Consider the following 26077-nt stretch of genomic DNA (forward strand, 5'->3'; position numbering starts at 1 on the left):
TCAAGGAACTGACTGGGTCTATGCATAGTTAGGATTTGAAGAATGCTGAAAGAACTAGAAATCTTTCAGTATAACTGTGCTTGAGCCATATGTTAACCCCTCATAAAACTGAGTATCTCAATTCTATATACAAATGAGTTGTTTGTTTTTTTTTTCTTTTAAGTTATATACATCCTCAAACCTATTTTTAAATTGATTTAAATACTTTACCTTGCAGCTCTGCTATGGCACAAGACAGCACATATGAAGTTTAAGGCTAAGTTTTATATGCATACTTGTAAAAGCTGGTCTTGGAACAAGAGCTGTTACATTTCCTTAATTCTGAGTTCTTAGTGTGGATTCACATTAAAGTAGAGCTGCCACAGCAATGAACAGTCCTGTACATAAAAAAAAAAAAGCCATCCTGAATCCAATTTGTTTTGATAAAAAGCAAATTCCTCATATATTTCTATTCGTATTTTTAACAGATTGGCTCAATAACATACACAGTACATTGTCCAATAATACACAATGTGAGCTACTGAAGAGATGCTTGAGTACTAAAGCAAGAGAAAAAAAAGTTCCAGGAGAAAGCTCACTACTATTTGAGAGAATCACTCTGTGATTAAAACAAACATCAGAATGCAGTTTTGGTTAAATCAGTTAAGTCTCAAGGCCATAACAAAGGCTATTTGTTAACTTTAGCCCTTCAGTTCTTAACCATTTAGTTAAGATCTCCTGATAAAGCACTATGCATTTTGGCATTGATGGAGAAACTCTTTACATGCTACTGCTACAGAAAAAAGTAGATTTACAACAACTTCCTTCACCTGAATGATCCCATCTCTCATGAATCAAGCCACACCAGCTTTAAACAACCTATCTAAAGCAGTATATACTAGTCTTCAAATTTCACTGGAACTCCTTCAGAAGAAAAAGATTAATACCACAAAGCCTCATTAACTGATCACAGCACACAAATTTGGTGAACAAAGTCTTCTCCTCTCCAACAACTTTTTCAGTGTAAATCAGAGCTGCCATTCAAAACCAGAGCTTTTTAGTCCCATCTGTATGATCCTATCTATTTTGATGGGAAGAAAAATGGTATATTAAATTACGTTCATTCACTAATTTAACAGATGCAGTATTTTCACACTTCCTTGAACATTTTTCATTTGCTGAACTTCTACATTATGTTTTAAAGAGGGGCTCAGCATACACTCTAAATGCAGGACTTGTGTAGGCCACTGTGATTTACACTTACCTGCTCAGTGAAGTTTATTGCTATCAGACAGTTATTTACTCTGGATTTAGAGGAACAGTATGAGTGCATCAGAACTATGACTATTATCTGCAAAGGTAGGAAGATTATTTTTTTCTCCTAGCGAAATGTCTGCAACCAAATTCAGCATATTAAGCACTGAGCAAAGCTGGTATATTTACAGTACAATCTTTAGATAGGTGTAATTAGGGAGGGATCTGAGACTCTAACTCAGCCAGAGAAGCAATGCATATGCAAGTCAGTAGAAATGACTCATGCTTAACAGACCAATATTCAGACCCACAAAATATCCACAATTATATTAATTTGAAATGACCGAATTTACCTCTGTAAAAGAGGCTAGAAGGCAAACATTTTATAGGACGATATGACATTGGCATTCAAGTCACTGCAGGTTTTTTTGCACGTATCTATACTGTATTTACTCAAATACATATAATGAATCCTTGGAACACAAAAGAAACCTCACTGAAGTCTCTGAATAGCTTTCATTTGAAATGGCCCCTTCCCTTACAACTTCAAAGGAACCATAAACTGCTGCAGATGAGGACAGAATAAGCATCAAAAAATCCTGTTTTGCACAGCAGCCTAAGTTGCTAGTCAAAAAGGGAGAACATATCTGCTGCAGTAAACTGCTGTGTAACAAATACCATGGCTGACAAGCCAACACATTCAACATACGCAGAAAACACCACTATGACAAAAAGAGAGGAAATCATGCACAGGTATTTCAGTATCACATAGCCAGGGTCTATAATACAGTGAAGAGTCACATCAGAGCAGATTTTTGTTAAGAGTGATCAACAGTTCATGCCAACTAACTCTGCAAGTAACCAAGCAAACCTTTAAGAGGTAAGTGGCACATTTTCTGGAATAATAGGGAACCAGAACATAACATGTTTTTTCCCTGCTCCTGTATCAAAATTCCGTGCACAAACGGAACACTACTGGGACTAGTGCTTTAAAATACAATTCTCCAGCCAATAAACCATCACTGACAGCAGCCAGGTGAAGGAAGGAGTTTTAAGAATGTGACTTACAGGAAGCACAAACTTATAATATCAATTTAAAAAATACACTACGTATTAACACTGCTTTCTGGATACTCTACTGTTTTAAAGTTTTCAAACACATTAACTTGTCTTACTTAGGGCTGAGGCTGTTCAGGAAGGTCACCTAATTTGAGATTGCTTAAATTCTTCAGCAATCCTTTGGTCCCAGCAGCTGTAAAACAGCGAATTAAAATGAATCTTATCTTCTCTACTGTAAAAAAAAAAAAAAAAAAAAAAAAAAGTGATGGGGGAACATAGGCAGGAATTGTCACCAGAAAAATGTCTTTTAAACACTACCCACTACACATCAGAAAAGGCAAGACTTTGTTATAAAATCCATGTTTTCATACAAAAGACATTTTGCAAAACCACTTGATTTCCCGTCCCCTCCGCAGGCTGCATGGTAAAACGGGGTCAGCTGATTGGTCTCAGTATTTTTTTTTTAGTGGGAAACAGTCAAAGGACACACAGTATCACAACAATTGGTCCTGTAAATGGCAGAGGACTACAACAGTCCTAGTTTTCATCAGTATTCAAAAAAAAAAAAAAAAAAGCAAGTGGTAAACAGAACTGAAGTCTTCATAAGCAGGAAGTGCAATAGAGCATCAGCTGCTGCATCATCCTGATTTTTTCAATGTGGTACCAAACTGTCATTATACAAACAGTTCAATTATGACAGTGCTATAAGTTGTTAAAACAATGCAAATAGCGCAATCAAAAAGATCCAGTCAACTGGTTCCAATTTTTTTCCCCAGTAGTTGCCCAGAGAAACATCAAGACACGAGATCTATCCTTCAGCTTCCTCAATACGTCCTGATTGCTGGAGTATAGAGGTCTGTGGTATTACTGTACTTGTTCCACGAGAGATCCTGTCTTGATCTGTGTTCGCAGACAAGGAAGCCATAGAAATGGGCTGTAACAAACTGGGTGTCATGCCAGATGAGACAGTCAGGCTGTGTGTAGTGCCCTTCAACGTAAGATCCTGTGTGGGAAGAAGTGGCTTGAGGATGCTGACAAGGCAGAAAGCAGAGCCACTTTTAGGTATGAAATTCACTTTGTTTTTGTCAGGACAGTAGAAGGCTGGAATTTCATGCAATGGCTTTGGCCTAGAAATAGAATGCACAAAATCATTTTAAAACAACATTGAACAACCAAATTCTGTCAATGGCAGGTACATCTAGTGCAGGTATGCATCACCGGAGGCAAGATAAGGTTTAAATATGAAATATTTCAGTTAGCCAATGTTGTCCAATCTGCATTAGACAGAAGTGTTCGAACTCCAGCATGATTTGATTCACCTATTTACTATCAACCATAATCAATTCAACAAATATTAATTTTAAAAAAATCTAGTGACAAATCAGCATAGAAGAAAATTTTTAGAAAAAATTGTAGTAGCTCAGTCCTGCTCTGTTGCCATTCCTTGCAAAAGACAATGCTGGGCCTTGCAAGCAGCCCTGTGGAGAAGGACCTGGGGGTCCTGATAGATGAAAAACTTAATATGAGACAGCAGTGTGCCCCTGCAGCTCGGAAGGCAAATGGTATTCTGGGCTCCATCAAAAGAGGGGTGGCCAACAGGGATCTCTCCATAGGGGAGGTGATTGTTCCCCTCTACTCTGCTCTTGTGAGGCCCCATCTGGAGTACTACGTCCAAGTCTGGAGCCCCCAGTAAAAAAAGACAGGGAGCTGTTGGAGAAGGTCCAGAGGAGGGCCACGAAGATGATCAGGGGACTGGAGCACCTCCCCTTTGAGGACAGGCTGAAGGAGCTGGGCTTGTTCAGCCTGGAGAAAAGAAGGCTGCGGGGTGACCTCATTGCAGCATTTCAATACCTAAAGGGAGCCTACAAACAGGAGGGGAATCAACTCTTTGAAAGGGTGAGTGACAGCAGGACAAGGGGAAATGGTTTAAAGTTGAGGGAGGGGAGATTTAGGTTGGACGTCAGGGGGAAGTTTGTTACAGAGAGAGTCATGAGGTACTGGAACAGGCTGCCCAGAGAGGTTGTGGATGCCCCGTCCCTGAAAGTGTTCAAGGCCAGATTGGATGGGGCCCTGTGCAGCCTGGTCTAGCATTAAATGAGGAGGTTGTTGGCCCTGCATGTGGGGGTTGGAGATTCATGATCCTTGAGGTCCCTTCCAACCCTGGCCATTCTGTGATTCTACAATTCTGTGATAATTGCCAAGTGATCTTCTCAAGCTGAGCTGGTTTTGCCATAAAAAGATGTTTGGAATAAAGCTCACCCTTAATTTTCCAAAGAGCTAGCATGTAAGTTATTTTTTCAGAGAAAACTGAAAATTAAGAATGCACAAGTCAATGCAGCAGAGTCCTAAGCTACCAGCTTATAAAGTTATCTTTGAACAACTCCCTCCACCTCCGCCCCTCCCAGACCATATGCCAAAGTTTTGATTTTAAAACACAGTCCTGGTAATGTAATACTCACATATATACCAGTACACAGTCACACAAAACAGAGACCATGTTATTAGCAGTTTTAGTAAATGGGTTAATAATTATCATCTGATATGAAAATCAATAAACATATGAGTAACTCTAAACATTGACTGTTATTTATTATGTAGTATAGATCAACTTACAAGCTTTCCTCAAAGACTTTCACCTTTTCACAGCCCTCTGGTGGTTCCCGTTTGAACATGTAGCTGTTGTTGGGTTTTGGTGAGGTAGCATATTTTGGCAAGGGAGAATTATTCCCATTCTCTGCAGGAACAGAGTAAGTGATTATTTAAATACATCACACTATAAAAATTACTACAAAAGCTATAATCACTATCCAAAAACATCCCCTAAATGGAATGAAATCATTTTTTTTTTATCAATGTTATAAAATTAAGAAAAATTTTCATTCATTTTCAAATCTTCATTTGCAAATAAGCTTCCTTGTGTCAACCCCTTTCCTCCTTCCCGTTTCCTTACACCATATGCAGATAACTCAAACTGTTTATTCCTGGTCATTTTCAGTTTGTAACTGCTGACCTGAGTCTATGGCCCTGTACTGTCACTGTCTAGCCAAAAGCATTGAACAGAGTCATATGCCTTAAAAAACAAAGAGAAAAAACAAACACACAATATGTTTCTGTTGCTCTATCTCAGAAGGCTTCTACTAAAAATAAACAAATAATCAAACTTTTAGAGGTCCATGTATGAAAAGTTGGATAGTGCTCATTTTGTCTTGGATCATCAAAATAATCTGACAGAACCACCAGGACTAATCTATTTTCCTGTTCCACTCATCGCTGTACTTTCTTGCATCCCTAGCTTGCTTAAAGTACTTGAAGAATAAATTACTTAAAGAAAAACTTTTTTGGGAAGCACAGTGCTCAGCTATCTATCCATAATCAATTATGGAAGACCAGATGTGTGCACAGTATTTAAAACAATCTGGAACAACTAGATCATTTACAAAGAACAAGTCCTACCACTTCTCCACACTTGCGGGAAATTGTTATTATGCATTCACCTACATAGAGAGGAGTTAAAGTTTAGCACTGTTGAATGTTTAAAGTTACACAGTACCTTTATCTCTGGAATCAATAAGATCTTCCGTTGAACAAGGACTTTCCTCACTGCTCTCATTACAGATGGTAAGAAACGAGGTTGGAGATACTGACTGGGAACGGCTGCTGTTGTTACTACCCCTCTCTGCTCCACCAGGTGTTTGGGTATCAATGCTGCGAGTACTACTGCTACGCTGAATCAATGGAGGAGGTGCTCGGTGCCCATCTGGAATATCTTGAGGCTGTTAAAAATAAAGGGCATTAAATGGCTGCTCTCATCTGGTTAGTTACTTCGTTAAATCCACAGTGTTAAAAGTTTTTTTTTCCTGTTTCATTAAACTGAAAATTTTGTTTGTTACCTAAGACTCCAACTAAGGACAAAACAAGTAAGGTTTTCAAACTAAACATAATGATTTTCAAGACTTCACAGAATGAAAGAAATCTTGAGGCTGGATGGGACTTCCTGAAATACCTAGTCCAAACGTCCTGTTCAAGCAGAATCAACTAGAGTAGGCTGCTCAGAATAGCGTCCAGTCAGATTTTGAGTGTCTCCACAGACATCAACTCCACAACCTGTATTGGACAACCTGATCCAGTTTTGAGCACCCTCATGCTAAAATAACCTATTATTTTCTTGTGTTTTCATGTATTTTAATTTGTGCCTACTGCCTCTTGTCCCGTTAGTGGGAACTACTGAGAAGAGTTTTGCTCCCTCGTCCCCATCTGATATTTACATACACTTATACGGTTTCCAAATTTTTCCAGTCTTAACAGGCTCAGTTCTATCAATCTCTCTTCATACAAAATATTGTTCTAGTCCCTTAATTGCACTCATAGCCCTTATTTCTGATATTTTATTATTAACTTTATCTGTAAAAAAAAAAACAGAACCTAAAAATAAAATCAAAAATTACTAAGTTGCTTCAGCTGGGATGGAGACACTCCTTTAGTGCTGGCTAAGGGAAGAGAAAGTTACTACAGAAGCTTTAAAAAACAGACTTTTTATCTGTTTATCTCATTAGCTCATTAGTTGAAGTTTCTTATTTTACTGGAAACAACTACATCACAGACATCACAAAAGAAAAATGTTCAGAATCAAGTTTTAATTCTTCTTTTTGCTTTCCATGAGATTTTCCAAATATATTTATTAGCAAAGCAAAAATCCAGGCAATTTTAAAATTAAAAAATGGTGCAAAATAAAGGTTATAACTTCAAAGTAAAAATAACGATAGAGAGCAATCTCGGCAGCAGATACATACAACAAGCTGTTCTTCTTTGTCTCCAGTCTCCTTAATTATTATCTCAATTTCTTGATTTAGTCCTTCTACACTGTTTCGGAATCGTGATCCCGTTGATTTGGCAATAGGTATCACAGGAACAAGAGCACTCTTTGGGATTGGAGCCTGAACAGCAAGACAGAGTAACACAGATTTACTGAAGACATTTACTGCTACTTGGAAGTGAACCTTTGTATAGAACATATCTACTCCCTTGTACGAAGGACTTAAAACAAAACTACAGCAACGGTGTTAAAATGTGTAACTTAAATGAAGACGCAGACATCCTAGTTTTTGCTCTCGTTTCTAGCAGAAAAAGCTTTCAACTGTTTAGTCTCAGAACTTCTTTTAATACGGTCTGCCTTCAGCTCTACGTTGCTTTGCAAGTGAAAATGAAGCAGTGAACATTGACACGTAAATAATTTTGACACCTTTAAAAGATATTTCCGTCCCTTTTGATGTGAGCTGTAGCATAATTTCACTTCCCCCTCTGGATCTATTACTTGTGATTAAAACACAATTTTAATGAAATTAAAGTCTGCTGTCACATACAGTACCCTGACAAATGCAGGAGGAAAAATTATTCTCAAATGCAAGACTTCACTGAACGAGAAATGAAAACCTGAAATAGCCACTTAGTCTCCCCTTTAGTTCAGATCAGTCAGTCCTCAGAGAGAAAGTACAATCCTAGATTTCTCAAAACACTGATCAAATAGAGTATACTGTACTGTGGCCTACTAATGAAAAACTACTGTAATTTTGTTTTTAAACATGAATTACTTTACTGGGTTTATCTACCTTACATGCAGAATTGTGGAACACCATCTCAATGTATTACATACAGCATATGCTATTGTTTCAATAACAAAGATATTGAATGAACAGTTGTAAACATACATATTGCAAAGCAACCAAAATGAAGTTCTGTGCAATTCAACACATTTGAAAGTACTGTTGGCTTTTACAGTACAAAGTTTAGGAGCTTTATGATGCTAGTAGAGACTTATTACAATGTAAGCTTTTTTTTTTTTCTTAATATATGCAAGACTGATCTATGAGTTTGGTAGAAGTACAAATATTTAGGAAATTACATTTAACCTTCCCAACTTCTCACCAAATTTAAGAAACACTGGCAGAATCTTGTTCTTCTCTGGCTCCAAATAAAAGGATCATCTGTTATTTTTAGATAATTACTGCACTTAGTTTTTAAGGTACTCATTGCAGTAGTCATAAAAGCTTTCCACCATGCTCCAACACACATCACATATGAACACCTAAAATTATGCCATTGTTAAGCTCCTTAATACACAGAATTCACTTGTACCATGAGTTACTACCTTCCTGATTATTTACTGGAAGACTTAAATAAGTCTTGATTCATCCCCCAAGAACGCTTTCTGGTAACTCAGAACAGGTTGAATGATGTTCAAGATAAAGCATTCAGATTCTCATCTGGTTTTCAAAGCCTTCTCCCTCCCCTTCCCTCTAAGTAACACACACCAAACCATTGTGACATGACAAAAAGCATGTAAAATTTGCATGGCAGGAAGACAATGACTACTTCAGAAAAATGAGTGCAAACAACAGAGTTCTAAATGCAGATATGTACCACAATGGAGACATTCTCACACTGATAGATCCCTAAGATGGGAAATGTTTACTAATTATATTGGCTTTGCTTTAAACATTAGGATAGCTATAAAAAGGAACTTGCATAAGGGCTGCAAAAACTTTTATTCTCAGGAAATTTTCATGACTCACAGTTGATGCCAACAAAATCTCTACATCATTAGAGTAGCCAAACTTGGAAAGACTTTGAAAAGCCTTGCCCAAAGAGAAAACAGAAACCACTGGATATGAGCACAAAAAATTTCCAACCATATTTATTGTGTTCCAAACAAAGTCTTGGATCAACTGTCAGGTGAACTAATACAGGTTAATATATATTCATAATGCAGGTAAATCAGCACAAGTTGAGACACTAATAAACACTGATTGTGCAACCATTTATTTCATTGGAAGATCCTATGAGAAATTGATGTCAACAAGTAGAAAGTCGAACGTCTTTATCACTTAATTGCGATCATCTACCACAGAAAATCCTAAAGCCACAGCACTATATGAAGATTTCAACATAAAAAGCACTAATTGTCCAAAAATACCTTATTAGTTTGATACACCACATTTTACTTGCAAAAGAAATAATATTCTGTACATGACAAAGGTGACTTGGTAACCTGAAAGGTGAAAGCAGAAGGAGGCATTGTTATGGGACTGGAACAACCAGCCTCAGAACAGGAATCTATATTGTAGAAACACTGCCTTCAACAAGTGTCTGCATAGAGCTAGCCTGTGACATACAGCTAGAGAATGTTATCGACTATTCATCAGCAGATTTTGGAATGCACAAAACAAAACGAGGTGCCAAATAAAGATATAATAACTACAGCGCTCACACATCAGAATTCTGCCCAGAAGTCTTGGTGCAGAAGAGTTCTGAAACCTACAGAGACAGCATGAGCCCAGGAAATACCAAATATGGGTGACAAATCTAAACACATCCAAACACGTGTTTCAGAAAAATGATCTAAACTCTTCCAATTTTTTCAGAACTTCATATAAAATCCAAGGGTTTTTGATACTTCTGTATATTAACATCAAACTACACTGTGTTTGAATGCATCACATTCCACTTAAGAATGTAACATCCTACCTATGTAAGATGCTAAGGCTGAAATAAACAGAAAATCCACTGCAAACTAGGTGCAATTGATCTCAGTATTAATGGCCAGTTAGGATCAACCTACTGGTACAACTATAAGGAAACACACTTCCCAGAAATGTGAAAGAAGGGGGCTTAACATCATCAAGTAACAGCATAACTTCAGCCAAGAACACCAAGAAAATAGGTATTATTTTGAAAGACCTAATTGATTTATTCTTCTATCTAGCATTTCCATTTTAGTGTCTGTATTACTTTAACATTGAGAATAAAGGAGGACCCCATTGATTTGGCTCTTTTTTTTTTTTTTTAAAATAGATTTGCTATCATGTAATAAATTGAAAATCCAGCATCCTCAGAAGCATACTGAGATGGCCTGAGGAGGAGGCAACTGTTCTGCAAACACCACTTCTTATAAAAAGAGGCAGTATGAAAAACTGTTGGCATTAAGGAAAAAGAACAACTACATACCACAAGAAAAACCAAAACCCATTCAATTGTTTTTGGAAAAAAAACCCACAAAAAACAAAGCTAGTAAATTCTTGTTTGCCACTAATTATTTCCTAATTCTGAGTAGAGGGACAGAAATAGCTAACAAGCTCATTCCATAAAAACAGTATGGTTTTCTTAAAAACATTGTTAAAGCTGAAGAAATTATGGGAAAACTTAAATGATTATTAATAGCGAAAAGAGATGAAATAGACTGACCAGAACTACTACATTTAGTTTTAACTTGGAGAGTTATTTCCAACAGGACACAGAGTTCACACAGTCTCTGAAGAGACTACCAAAGAGACTTCCCTCTAGTACTGTTTCTCATTCATATCAGGAATTCCATTAGTTGAGCTTAGAAATCTTTACATGACCCTAAAGAGTCAACAACTGCAATTCTCCTTGAAGCAGGAAATATAAAATCTAAATATTCTAATAACGAATAACTAACTTCAAGTGCTTCTATGTAATCTTTTCCACAAAAGCCAAAGGAAATGACCTGCTGCCAGAAATCCCAGTTTAGTAGTTCTCTAGAAAAGAACCAGAAAGCTGACAAATTTCAGCCTTCAAGCCTGCAGTTACAGATCTTTCACTCTGACTTATAAAATACCTCTAAATGCCATTAATGCAACCCTTAGTCCACCCTTTCTGAAGCTTTCTGTAAATTCAACCCTTTGCAAGTAGCTCATGACACTGGCACAAAATTTACCAAAGGAAACAATGGTTTACTCTTCAACACAATGCTGGAAAAGTTGCAATATGTCAGTTTGTATTTTATAGTCTATTTCACAAGGCCAAAAACTAATTATCCATTTTGCAATATTTAATTTACATACTTTAAATTTTGGTAGAATGCAAAAAGCCTCTCCATGCAGAAGATAAAATGTTATGAACAGTGTCATTATGGCACCAAAATTTTTTGTATTGAGAATTTTTATTTTGTATTTTTCCAAAGTAAAAGCATCACTGTTCATTTTCAATATTAAAACAGCATGAAATACACTTATATTAAAATGGTAATAGCTTAGTAATCTGAAGTTTATGGTGAACTACCAAGAGAAATCTGTCAGATAACATGTTAATTCTACACTGTACTGAAATGCCTACACAAATGTCTCTTGGTTTTAATTTTGTTACTGTTGTTAAAATGTTTCAGTTCTCTTAATGAGTGTAAAACAAGTATCCAAAGAAATTTCACAGATTTTGATAAATTACCTACATCAAGTACTGTGACCACCCAGTATTCTGTATTATATACGCACACATAACACACTGCATATATAACATATGCATATATATGCTGTCTACACATCCACGCTTTGAAGCCTCTCACCAATTATCATGAAGTACCTCAGAAATTCCTAGCTAGGAATTGGCTCATTTCTTTCACCATTTTGTGATGTTCAGCCTTGAGTCACTGTAATCCCTAAGTTTAGCAATATGCTCTAATGCATCCATACTTAAGCAAACTGGATCTAAATGTAGGAATTTGTACTAGACAGCTTGTTTCAAATTCAAACTGTTCTCCATTCTAATTTACAGGCTAACAGTTCACTACATGAAAGAGGAGAAAAGTTTTTGTATGGAAATTTAAAGTGTTTGAAGAACAAATTTTTAAATTATGTCAAAAATATATCAGTAAAAAAAAATTCTCAATAAAATACTTCCTAGCAGCACAGAATTTGACCTAATAACAAACTGAATTCAAGGTGCACTCATGTCTTGAAAATTCACGACTCTATAGTAAATGAAATACAGCAGAAATAATTTAAGATCTCAGAAATAAAGCATTATTGATTTTTATACAAACTAGGAATTCAGAACAGCACTAGAAATTCAAAACACTGTTATTTTTATTTCCAGCATTAGAGCATCACAAGTTCTCTCAGGTACCCAATTCCTAATCACAAAAGAACCTGGATCCTCAAGAATGTACATGTGGTTCTCCCTTCTCATTTCATCCTTCATTAGAACGGGTGAGTACCTGTACTTTCACAGATGTTGCAACAGTTTCCTTCCTAGACCTAAATTATTTCTGGAAGGATGGAAGGACAGAAGGGAAACAGTCAACAAATTACTGTATTTATTAAAAAAAAAACAAAAAACAAAAAAACAACACAACACTGACTGCATTTTAGGAGCCATTGGGAATATTAAGTTCAAATAGGAGCTTCAAAGCTGAAGCATTTTCTAAATTTGCAATATTAACAGTTCCACATTGACTTGCAAGACAATTATGAAATACTTGTTCTTTTTTTAACTGTAAAAAAAATGTTGCATCTTAAATAAACATTAAGGAGATATCAGTGTGGAAAAATTAATCAAACTCTATTGATTTTTTTCTTTAAATTTACTCAAGCAAAACAGACTGCAAATAATGATTTGTGTGTATAAGGGCAGGCATTTCCTCCCCCTCCTTTTCACCTCTTGCCTTCCCACTCAGCTGGAAACATTACCTCTCTGTGAACGTGATCTCAGTAACAGCCTCAACATAAAACTGCAACTGCATACCAAACATGTGGTATGGTGCAATCATCTCAATTTTTTAAATGATTACCACTTGAAGTCTCAAAGCGTAATGAACTGCAGAAAGTAAGTCTTATAAAGGCTGAATGCATCCATTAGGAGCACAAACACTTAATAAAGTACATTTTAGAAGTTTAACAGTTGTTTGTCAGGCCAGTTCTCTAAAGCTGTTCGTTACAGGATTAAACAAGTGCTACAGTCAAGACAAAACGTTATCAGCACTAACTACAACTTTCAGCCAATAAAATTTTACTGCTAATTTGCTCCATGCTGTATTTATTCCACATGCAAATTCATAATTGTTTCAGCAACTCTTAATTAAAAAAATAAAAAGATATCCTTGGTTTCAGATTAAACTTACCCATCCATTCTTTTTTGGAGGCTGCAGAGTACAGTGTTCTTTATGGAAAGATCTAACTATCTGAAATTTACAGACTGAGTCCAGAACTAGCCTAGCCAGATAACAAACAGATCTGGGACCCCTTCTGCTCCATGCATTCAGAGGAAACGGATCTACTTGATAGAATTCAACTATAGCTACAACATATATAAAGCACATGGTATTTCTAAGTTTGCTTTAAGCTAAAATAGCAGTACCTACGCAATATATCCAGAGCACAGACTTACCTGACTATGGTTAATGGCTGCATGGTTACCATGAAAAGGAGAGTGTCTTTCTTTATCCCGATGGTGTCTGCTGCTATGTTTGCTTCTCTGCAACTGCTGACGCAATTTTGCAATCTAATTAAGAAAAAAATCACATTAGATTTCCAGATACGTTCCACTATACAGACTTTCATTAATTTATTCTAATACCTAGCTAAGATTCTTTACTACCACAACTCTCATAATTACTGGCAGCACAAAACTAGACTCAAGTTCTTAACAAAATTAACATGTTATTTACCATTTCAACTCAATCCCAGCAGATATCTCTGGAGATTTAATGAAAGTACTTGAAATACACAAAGCAGTTAGGCCACTGCTGGATTTCTTCCTCTGACAAAGAATATTATCTGAAAATAATACTCTTTCTCTCTTCAGCTTAAACATTTTAATGGTTAACATTTCTATAAGAAATCGGTATCACAAGAATAGATAAATTTCACTTTCTATCACGCCCAAGGATTATACAATAAAGCAGAACAATATTCACACCTTCCTGAAAATTGACGTTAACAGTGCATGCCAGCAACAAGCTTATTCAAATGTATCTCAAATAATAGCACTCCTGACCTCCTTGAGTTGTTCTGTGCTGCCCCATGATGCTGAACGTTTGTGGGAGCTTCTCTTCTTTTCCAAATATTCTTCAGCCCAGGCACTTTCAGTCTGCAGCAAGAAGATTACAAGATTATTTTTGTATGTTTACATACAAAATTTCTATTTTCTGGAAGAATATACAAAGAAAAATTACAAGAGAGAACAGTGTTAAAATTTGCTAGATTTCGAGCTATGAGCAAAAAGCTGTCACTGACTAGGAGCCTTTCTGATAAGTAAAATATGAACATTTCGAGTAAAACTATCTATTTATAAGCTTTCAGACCTACTTCCCAGTGCAGGAATATATGCTAGTTCCCTTCCTACTTGACTGAAAATTGATAAGGTGGTATGAACAGCCAGATGTACCACAAGCTGCTATAATGCTCTGAAGAACCAATAGCAACCAGTGCAACATGTGGGTGTTATTTCCTACACAGATGCTGACCTTGTGATTTCTGATGTATCTCCAAGATTAGTTTAAAAGTTGGAAAAGCCTGCACCAGCACGCCTTCAAACCCATTTTCAAGCTCAGAAGATTGAGAAAAAAGCAGGCACCTTTTCTGAGCACCAGCAGAGTACTGCAAAGAAGGGAATTCATTAAGGCCTCAAAGAGCTTCAGGTTCATAGCTGTCTCAGGTCAAAGAGAAACCAACCAACATAATACGAAGTTATTTTCACTAAATCAACAAAGCTATCTACATTTCATAAAGATGCAAACATACAGCAGTGAAAAGCCTTAACATCACCTGCAACAGTTGTTTTTATGTTTGAGATTAACAGCTTGCAAGCTAACTTTACTTACCTCATCTATTCTGAGAACATAAACTTGCAAGGGCTTTGAAGATGTAGTACTAATCCCTATTTTGCAGGGAAAATGGAAGGCTAACTCCAAACATACAGGTTACAATACCCATCAACTTCAGTTATGGTATAAGTGTCACGTACATGAAACCTCCACAATCAGTAATTTTTCATCTTCACCATTCCAACTCAAAAACTAACCAGGATGAATCTGAATAATGAAGTTAGTGCAGTTGCTTGGAAATTCCTACTTCATAGCAAAGTTAGAAACCACAGTTTTCAGAAATCCCTCATCTTTACCACAAGATCATCCTTTCAGTCTTTCACATTCCATAAACACTTTCAAACTTCAGAAACTAAGATTAAAAGAGAATGACTGATAAATCCGATTTATGAACTCACCATGCTAGCAACAGTCCCCACGTAGCCAATTCCCAAACCTAAATCTGGACTGTCAGCCTATCCTCTATCTCCTGGAACAGTTAGTTTTGGCCAACTCAGTCTAACTATGACTCTTGTCCACAGGAATCTCATTAACATTCTAATCAGTCTTTAGGTTAGTTTATATTGGATACTTTGGCTTAAGATTCAACACACTTCATACGTTAATGTCTGACTCATTTTAAAGGGCTAAAGGTCTCTTTCCTGCTCATCCTCAAAACCCGGTTAGAAATATTTTTAGAGCAAAAATAAGAAATTGAAAGGCTTCCTATATATTAATCAGGCAGAAATATAATATTATTTTAGTAGATCTCCTATATCTTCATCATACTTTTTTTTCTTAATACATATTTTCAAGAAACACAGACCAATAGACACCAAGGGAGATTTCTGGTTCTCTAAGCTATTAACATACTACACATGCTGGTTACTTGTTATCATTCACAACATTCTTCTGCCCATTCCAGAATTAGGGGGAGAAATAAGCTTAAAGCTGATTTTATTTAAAATTATTATTATTATTTACAAATACTAGAACTTAATAAAGTTGTCTTAATTCCAACTACAGAGTTTCGGTTTCCAAGTACTTTTTTAAGAATTCAAAAAATCCAAAACTACTGTCTCACGTTAAGCTGTACTTTGATGTAGCTTTAATTCAAACAACTACAGGCAAAGCCAAACTGGTCCAACTTAAAGAAAAAGACTTAGAAATACCTGCTCCAGCAGTGTTTAAAACAATACCCACATCTACACATTCTAACCAGAACCTAAGGAGCTCAGTAATACCATACTCATCAGTCGGTAACATTCTACATGTACATAATTCAGTCTGGTTTTTACAGATGGGTTTCACCAAAAGTAGTTGAAAACTGTACGGGCTGCTGTGTAGACAGTCCTTACTTCATCTCTTCTACGTTTTGCCAACTATGACCTACGGGCATCTAGAAAGGTTTTCAAGTCCAAAGTATGTTGCTAATTGCTGCCTCCTCCCAGCCTGCCTCCTGGATGACTCTACTTTCAATGCCATAAACCTGCAGAATCAAGATCCCTTACTCACTCAAGTTGAAAATCTTTTATTTAGTTGATCCAATTCATACTCCCTGAAGTTCTGAAATCTAAATGCATTAATCTCACTCAGTGACCATACTGCTGAAAGGCAGTTCCAACACCACAGCCATATTGTACACATAGAAATAAGCTTTAGCTATCAGTTTTTCCCAGATGTGACATTCTTCTTTTGATCAGAACATGAAGGTACATGCAGTCATTCCCTTCACACACAATCTGAAACACAAGAGTTTTGAAGTAAGTGTTGTATTTTGAACAGTAATTTCCAAACACTTGTAAATGGGTATAGAATTGGGTGCATACATCCATCTGTTACATACTGACACACCACCTGTGTTACCAGAACTCAGACTGTGATGTTAGTCAGAATTCAGTAAGTCACTCCTAGAAAAGCCACATCAGACACACTGGACCTAAGAAGTAGGTGAAATGAGGGACACATCAGACTTCCTGAAACTACCCACTGGACCCAAGATATGTTGTAAGTGACACTTTCCTTTTATATATATATATATATATATATATATATATATATATATATTTCCTTTTATTATATATGTGTGTGTGTGTGTGTACGTATATATATATATACACACACACATATGTATATATACATATGTGTGTGTGTATATATACATATACATGTATATATATACATATGTGTATACATACATATATATACACATGTGTATATATACATATGTGTGTGTGTATATATACATACATACATATATGTGTGTGTGTGTGTATATATATATTTATATATGTATGTGTAAATATATATATATATATATATATATCAGTTAGGTGTGACAGAATTAGAAGGGAAAAAAAAGAAAAATGTATCTAATCTAGCTGAAAAAAAAACATATAATAAAAAAACCAACCACAATTCAAGTTAAAATGAAACTAAGCGAAAAGAAATGAACTGAATATTGCAAACACTTTGGCAGTAGTATAGAAATAATTATTTTGAAAAAAGTGCTATCCTAAGAAATCAAGTGTGAAAATAAAGTTAGGACTCCATGCAGATTTGGTTCTGCTGTTTGATGGTGTCTTTTAACAGCTAGACATGAATAGCAATTTCCTATATATACCATACGCCTTCCTTTATCCTTCCCCTCCTACTATGATTTGCTTACCCTTTTAGCCCAGTCTTCCAATCATTTTTCCTGTTCATTTTCACCACAAAGAAAACCTGTTTTTCAGCTCTCCTTTTTTCACCAGTTTCTATTTCCACCTTATCCAGGTAGACTTACTCCTCTACAAACCACCTTCCTTTACTACTGAACTATAGTTTTTGGGTTGTGCAGACTTTAGTTTTTTGCACTAAATGTCAAGAAAGCCATATGGTAACAACCAACACTGTAGACATCTGCTCAACATCCAACATGTTTGAGTACACAGCACACAAATCTATTACAGCTATTTTTCTGTTATTGTTACCAAACACAAGGCGGGCTCAGTCTCAAGTATGTCCCAGATGTTGCCAGTTTATCTTCCAACTATCATTCTCTTATATTCTTTGGAACTGGTGGAGACCCATTGTTGAAACCATGCTTTAGGCTTAGGGATTAAAAACTTGGGATAGTTGGCTCTTTCTTTCACTTTAAGATTGGGAAATGCAGTGCCCAAATGCACCCAGAGAACAAGGGAAGAAATGCCAATATCTGATGGAAATGCATTTATATATTTTTGATAAGTGACTTGAATCACTTTTGTATGGATTAAGACACCATATAAAGCAATAGCTCCCTACAAGGGGAATATAAGAATCAAATCTTTGTAATGGAGCTTCACTTAATTGTTGTTTATCTTTACAGATTCCACAGGTATTAAAAACTTGTGTATGATTTGCCAAAAAGTTTTAACAGCTTCAGAGAATTTCACATCACTGTTCTGACGCTTTGCAGTCCAGTTAAACTTGAGCATCAGTCACGCTTCTGTGAAGCAGCTTCTCAATGCACGTGCTTCTGTACTACGTGTATACATTCCAGGTGAATATTACAGGCCTTTTGCAATCACAGGATCAACTGTCTATCAAGGAAAAGGCTACAGTAACTTCTATGAAGACACTAGAGAAGCTTTTTCAGTAAGTTTGGAGACAGACATATATAGAAGGAGTCATTTTGAGTTTCTTTGTGTAAATTAAGACGCAGAAATATTTAACACCAGAGCATTCCAGTGTCTTGCACACAGTCAGAACAATGAGAAAACAGATCATACAGTCATATACTGGCTTGAGTTGGAAGGGACCTCAAAAATCATCTAGTTTCAACCCCCTGCTGAGGGCAGCATTGCCACCCACTCAATCAGGCACCAGATCAGGCTGCCCAGGATCTCTTCCAACCTGGCCTTTAACACCTCTAGGGATGTGGCATCATCAACTTCTACGGGCAGCCTGTTCCAGAACTACGCCATCCTCTCAGTGAAAAATACCCCCAACAAATAATCTAAATCTTCTCTCCTCTAGTTTAAAACCATTCCCCCTTGTCCTGTCAACCCGCGTAAAAAGTTGATTTCCCTCCTGCTTATAAGCTGCATTTAAGTGCTGGAAAGCTGCTATCAGGTCTTCCCTGTACTTTCCCCAAGCTAAACAAGCCCAACTCCCTCAGCAGATGTGCAATGCACAAATGCCTCTCTGAGATAATAAAGTGGAACTCATAAAATGTATCACAGTTCATGGTCTTTTCTTAGCGAATGTAAATAACTCAAATACATCATTGCAAAGGTACAATTTCTGCAACTTGAAAACAAACAGGAGCTTGTAAACAAGAGAGCCAAAGTGAATGTTTAGAAGGGAATAACCTTCTGACATCTAAACACTATCCTTATACTTAGATACACCGACATAAAATAAATCTGACCAACCTGTGTGGCTTTGTCTCTCATACATGGAACAGCTTGTCCATGATTATCACGAGGCCACTGTCCAGCAAGGTAGGGAGCCGCAAGTGTATCCAATGAGGAAGTCCGGCGAATAATACTGGAAGGGCTTGATGAAGGTGGCCTTGATTTGTCTGCTTGAGTAATAACATTTCATTAGAAAGCAAGAAAAAAAGCTTAATTCTTTTAATTGCCTACATTAAGTCATGTAAAACTTGATACTACTATATACTACAGCACTACTAGAACTACGATGTTATTCAAGATACAAAGCATAATTTTAGTGGAAGAATCGTTCACTTTTCCAAGTTCTGATCAGTTATAACATGCAGTGAAATGTTTTTCCCTTATATCACAAACACTGCATCAGTACTCAAGCAACACCAGTTATTCCCTCAGAGGTGCAACAGCCATTAAATGACGAAGGCTTAGATTAAAGATGGCTAGGCTTCCTTACTCCTGCCAACAACTAACCAAGAAAATTTGTGCCAAACTTCTTCAATTTAATGCTTCAAATTAATGCATTAATCCCTTCCCCTGCACCTACGTGAATCAAGGGATGTTGTAGCTGAAGTCCTTTATTCACTGCCCAACATACGATACACAGCAGATTTGCAAAGAATTATATCTAACCCCCAGTTCCATAAGTCAGCTTTGATAAGGCAATGATTTACACTTTACAAGATAATCAACGCATTTCCTCCTTTTACACGTTGGTAAATATATATGTATTTGCCTGACACCAGACCTTCTGCAACTCTTACATTTTTGATGTTTACACTGATATCACTTCTCAGAACAATTTAGACACTAACATGAGCCTTCACTGAAAGAGATTAAAAATAACAAAGACAGGAAGCAAAATGAGGCATAGGAATATGGTTAAGAGAAATTTGCATCCGCCAACAATAAAGTTGCAGTTAGAAGACTGTAAGCTAGTAAGCGTCAACTGCACGCAGAAAGGTTTCTCAAAATTAAGAGGTGCTATTTACTATATTAAAGAAAATCACAGATAGGAATGACACAGGCCTTAGATATACATATATTCTCATATGCTATTTGTTGTAGATGTAAAATTCAAATTCAGAAATCAAAATGATCTAAGCTTACTAGCTTCCCTTCCGCTCTTTACTACCCACAGACTTATACCTGAACCTATAGAGAATACAGAGGCCTAAGATGAGTGGTTAAAATACAGCAAACAGCATACAGAGATCAGAAGAAAGCTTTAGAAGGGCTCTGGAAAAGCTCAGTCATACATCCTCTTCCTGACTACGTCTCTGGACAAGTTCCATACTAAAAGCAGAAATACCATGGCAATTTGTACTCTACATAAATTCATCCATGTGCAAAAGAAGCTGTGCCCGATTACTGTCAGACTGCTAGTCACAAGATAAAACCACTACCATTAAAAGTCCAGAATTCAATATCTGTGCCGTTCCAATGTATTAAAGATACACAGAGACCAATAAAACCTGTTAGTTACAGAGGTTCAGTGGTGCGGACAACATTCCCAGAATGCCAGTCTTTTAAATGTAAGTCTACCGACATTCTGTATTAATTATCCTCATACAAACACTGCATTAGAAATATACATTAATACCATGAAGCACTATAATTATCCCCCTTAACATAAAGCAGTCCGGGAACCTCATCTGTTTCATTATTTCTAATTGCACCAACGAAGATCAAACTCTGTGTACTGAGCCGAGTGCCGATCTGCTCTCAGGGAGTAGCAACAAAGCTCAGTTTTCAAGTTACCACGCACTTGAAGGTTCCTGTATCAAAGCAAGTCTCTGACTACGACTACCATTCAGCACACCAGAGCGTCTCTTTCTATCAGAAGATTTCAAAATGATTCCTTTTGTCTGCACCATGGGAGAATGTGGCATGCTAATACAACATGCAAGTCCTTACAAATTACGTTTGCTTCCCACGTTATATCAAACACATTATTTCTCTCAGAAAAACCTGCCATAGTGCCCTTACTTATTTTTTTTTCTGAATTATCATTCTTCCTCTTCAAGAAGCTTCTCTCTTTTTTACCAACGGGAAACAGAAAGGATGTGAGAAAAAATAATCAGGAAGCGCATGTAGTCACTCACATCATCTGCAAGGCAACTGCATCAGACAGCTTCACAATTGAAGAAGCAGAAGCTGTTACTGTCTCCCCTCCCCCACCAAAATGGTGAGGATGGGGCAAACGGCGGTGATGAAAGCTGTTTATTATTTAAGTTCAAGGGAAGCAGCATATTTCAAGCTACAAAACCTATAAATATCACAAATGAAAGAAAAGACTTTCCCTCGGTGAATTTGGGTGTCAGAAGACTGCCTTAATTTAGATAGTAAAGGATAATGGCACACGTTTACTTCCTTTCCACTCTCACAACACGTCTGGATACAAACCGCTAAAGAATACAACTCCACGCTGTTTCAAAACACTTCAATGGAAACACACGCAGCGCCTTCATTGCGTTTTCCTCTACAATACTCCAAGTGCTCAGCTGCTATTTTCCCTTGATGTGACCTACATAACAAGAGATCTGCCTCCATAGAGATAACAGTTACAACAGCTGTGGCTGATGAAAAACAATAGAGATGTTTCATCAAACACACAGTTCTTAAATATTAGATCTGTTCTAATTGCCTCGATTACCTCTTTAAACTAATATTTGTGGAAAGCATCAATCCTCCTGCCTGTCCCCCACTGCCCTAAATAAACCCGCTTAGAATCAAAGTCTTTCTGCAAGCTGGTTTCCAACAAAGCAAAATAAGAGAACGAGATATAAACAGGACACACACAACACAATCAACAAAGTCCACAATGTGGGAAAATACCCAGTAGTTACTGCATCTTCGTGAGTCACTGCAGCACTACTGAGAAACAGCAAACCACCTATCCATACATCCAACACACGCGTCAAGTGAGGCACCTGGGAAGGCCATTTGAGCTAAGGCAGCATGACAATGAGACTGGAGAGCAAAACTGAACAGGTAGAGATGCGTAGCAATAACCAGCTGAAAGGTAGGCAAGATAACACTGCCTTGGGGTGGGGTCTTCTTAACAGATGAGTCCCACAACTGCAGTCACATTGATTTCCTTTCTCAGTAGTAAGACTGCACACCTCTGAACTGGAGACCTCACACAGGAACAATGCTGCAGAGAGAAACTTGTTTATGTTGCACTGCAGGCATTCATCAGGCTCAAATGGCACTGAGACACACAGCACAAGCATGTGTTTTCCCTCTGAAAGGCAGTCTTGGCTGTTACCTTCCCTTAGATGTAGAAGAACTACTCACTCATTTGCTTCTAGCAACTCAAAACGATGTCCGGGTAGGAGAATGACTCAATGTTGTTTTACAAAATCAAACCTCTGGGAAAAGTATACAAAACCAAGACTCAGAAAGCCCAAGATGCTCACGTTACTTAACTCCAGTGCATGAAAACACTTCTAATTCAAACACACTCCCTGGCAGTGCTGGCCACAAGAAATCTAAATTATGATGTTGCAAAAAGGAGTTCACTTTCTGTACACATATCATTTGCTAAACAGCTTACGCAAGCAAAGCAGTCATCTGATGATACACAAAGCCTTTCGTACTCTCTTAACCTACAGTCACGTCTTCTTTAAGTACTGCAACATTTGGTAATTAACGCTGATAGGTCTGCAGCTATTATTTTGCTTTTCACTAAGCTTTAAAACGAAAGAAATTCTACAGTGACATTTAGGTGTGATGGAGTTCCATGTCCTCTCCCTCCTGCCAGGACAAGTTCACATCCAAGCTCTATGACTTCCTGATATTCCATTCCAACAGTCTCTTTCACTTCCTTTCACACAAGTGGGCTTTAATATCACTTTTTCATGTACTCTTCTAAATAATTAAAATACAAAGTAGTTTGAGATAAAAGTAAAAGGGAAGAAAGTCAACAGGCGTTACGGATGCCAAACTGGTTATGCAGAAAAGGAACATGTGCTGAGAGAAAGGGAAAAAAAACATGACTAACTTCCTCTAACAGAGGTGTGCAGATGGGTAAAGATGCCTATGCAAGAACTGAACCACAACTGGAGATGGTGGGAGACACCCAGCAGCATAGGAATGAGGTAAAAGAGTCAGTCATCACGCAGGTGACAGGAATGACAGCACAAACTCAGCATTTATTAATATGGAAGCAGAAGCCAAAGCCTGTGAAATCAGTGCTGGAGACAGCAGGGAGAGAATATCAGAAGAAAAAAAAACGCGTTGTGAGAAGATCTAAACTCTTGGCCTTACCTTGGGAGGAAGCAGGAAGAAAAACACAGAAACGTATGGAATGTGCTAACAAACCTCCAGCTTATAGTTATCCCATCATCAATAGCAAATTCATTTAAGTATTTTAAACGTCTAGTTGCAATTCTGCTTGGGTTAGAATGGGTTAGAATACCTAGATCTAAAGCAAACAAACCAAACCAGAAAACAGACACCCAGAGAAAGAACCTGTTAAATCCACATTGCTATATCTAACTTGGAGTTTCTATGTATTAAAGAGGATGAAAAAAAAATCCCAGTTCAAAATTATTCAACTGCTTACTAGAAAAGAACACCTGAAAACCATGAAGTTGAGCCTGAAGTGTACAATCTGCAGAATCAGTAGCGAAGTTCAGAAGCAGCTACCATTCATCTAACCTTAAGGTTCCTTTCAATCTAAAGAAACAAACAAAAACACTAACCCAAAACCACAACATGGCTGCAGCTATAAGAACAAACAGAAGCCACCGAAAACTGAAAACAAGAAGCAGGAAAACCTGTTATTCAGTAGTAGGTTCTGAATGTTACCCTGCAGCGTCCTGCACAACTTCACAACTCCAGCCTCACACAAAGCTGAAAGTTCCACTTCCACATTCCTGCCTGCTGCTACGTTTTCTCAGCTAGGTGAGGAAAGTGAAGCTGGCTCAGTGGCTGTCAAACACTGGACTACGCAAGACAAATATTAAGCAGTATGAACCAGAGTCAATTTGCATTTTGGGTCCACGTGAGCACTGCTCAGAGGTGGCAGAAAGTAAACAGACACCACTCATCAGTCTCTGCACATCTTGTAAGAAGCCAGGAGTACTGCGAGCACGCCGGTGATGAAGTTACCCGGTTTCTTTCTATAAGCTAATTCTCAGACCTGCTAAAGAAGTTCACTAAGCAGCACAGCTCCAGCAGCCCTGACGCCTGACCTGCAGACAGTACGGCTTCCACACCCTCGGCAGCCTGACGCACTTTTGAACCTGGCTGTCAGGAGCGGCCGCCCTCCTCCTCGATTTCCAGGTCAGGAGACTGCGCCTCTGATGAGGGCTTCAATAACGTTTCCAGGAAGAAGATTAATGATTAGCAAGAGTCTCCAATGGAGAATACAGACATTCTTCAATCCAGAGCCTCAGAATGCAACCTTCAGTAAAGCAAATCCTATTTGCAAAGCTGGAGATCCTAAACGCCTCTGTGGCACCGCTCTCTACCATATACCTGCTTCCCCGAAACGCATCGAAGAAGAACATCTGAAAAGAAAGCAAAATAAAGCTAACGCCTGCTTTGCTGAAGCACGGCACCAAGCGATTACGACCGGGTAATGTGGCAGCGTACACAGTCTGGCCATAAACGTGATTTTAGACGAAGGAAGAGCAACGAAGGGAAAGGCACGCGAACGAAAGGTCCCGCGCGTTTCTCAGCGCCCCCGCCGACCTCACGCAACGGCCGCCGCAGCTTCGGCTCCTCCAGAGCCCCTCAGGAACGGCCGCGCGCCCCCCGCCCCCTCAGGCAGCGGCCGCCAGGCGCCCGGGCAGCGCTCACCTTTGCGGCCCGGCGAGCCGGGACTCTTTCTCTCCGGCGAGCTCCTGCCTCGCTCCGGGGAGCGCCGCGGGTGCCGGACCCTGCCCGCCGCGGAGCTGCCCTCCGGCAGCGGCGAGGAGCACGGCGAGGGCCCGCAGGCGGCCGGCGGGGGCGGCGGCGGGGGGGGAGGCGGCGGCGGCGGCGGCAGCTGGTGCGGCCGCGGGGGGCTGCCCCGGGCCCCGCCGCCGCGCGTGGGGCTGCCGCCTCCCCCCGGCGTCTGCGTGGCCGCGGCGGGGCCGGCCCGCCCGCCGGCGGGCGCCGCGCGCGTGGGGCTGATGCTGCGCGAGGCGGCCGCCGCGCGCGCGAGACCCCCGCCCGGGGCGCTGGCGCCGCTCCTCGTGGGGCTGCCATGTTGCTGCTGCTGCTTGAGCTGGAAGGGCACCGTGGCCCGCATGGGCTGGAGACGGCCGCCCGCTCCCGCGCCGCCGCCCGCCGCCGCCGCGCCCCCTCCCCCGGGGGAGGCGGCGGGGGTCGGGGAGCCGCCGCGCCGCACGCGCTGGTGGGACATCGTCCGCCGGGGCCGGCGGCGGGAAGCCGAGAGAAGGGCGCGGGGCAGCGGGCGGGTCCTCGCGGGGATCCGACGCCTCGGGCGGCCGCCGCACCGTGCCGCGCTCCTGCTCGCGCCCGGCCCCGAGCTCCGCACGCTGCCCGCCGCGCCGCCGTGCGCCTCATCAACAATAGTGCCCCGGCCGCCCGCCCCGCCCCGCCCGCCCCGCGAGCGCTCCCATTGGCCGCGCCGCCGCTCGGCTCGCGCAGTTACGGCGCGCCCATTGGCTGCGGGGCGCGCTGCGGAGCGGCCGGGCCTGCGCGGGGAGCGGGAGAGGGCCGCGCTTAAAGCGACACGCGGCCCCGCGCCGCCCCGGCACGTGCCGCGGGGCTGCGGCTGCGGGCGATCCCCGCGGGCCGGGCGGCGGGGGCGGCGCGGCGGCTC

The 26077-nt window shown here is 39.5% G+C and overlaps 1 protein-coding gene across 2 annotated transcripts; it reads right to left on the minus strand.

Moving 5' to 3' along the window:
* Positions 1-2529: 2529 nt before the first annotated feature.
* Positions 2530-25764, minus strand: FAM117B (family with sequence similarity 117 member B). Of its 2 annotated transcripts, none has more exons than XM_090144193.1 (8): positions 25108-25764; positions 19282-19433; positions 14077-14169; positions 13468-13581; positions 7083-7226; positions 5843-6065; positions 4906-5026; positions 2530-3419 (listed from the first exon to the last, which is right to left on the minus strand). In XM_090144193.1, exons 1-8 carry the CDS (start codon positions 25652-25654, stop codon positions 3101-3103), a joined length of 1713 nt encoding a protein of 570 aa, XP_090000319.1. In that variant the 5' UTR covers positions 25655-25764; the 3' UTR covers positions 2530-3100. The 2 variants fall into 2 exon arrangements, with proteins under 2 accessions (XP_090000319.1, XP_031457111.1); XM_031601251.2 differs by having other exon boundaries at positions 19282-19430; positions 25108-25763.
* Between the last annotated feature and the right edge of the window lie 313 nt (positions 25765-26077).

Source organism: Phasianus colchicus, chromosome 7, assembly GCF_987193195.1.
Source record: "Phasianus colchicus chromosome 7, bPhaCol1.hap1.1, whole genome shotgun sequence".
NCBI lineage: Eukaryota > Metazoa > Chordata > Aves > Galliformes > Phasianidae > Phasianus > Phasianus colchicus.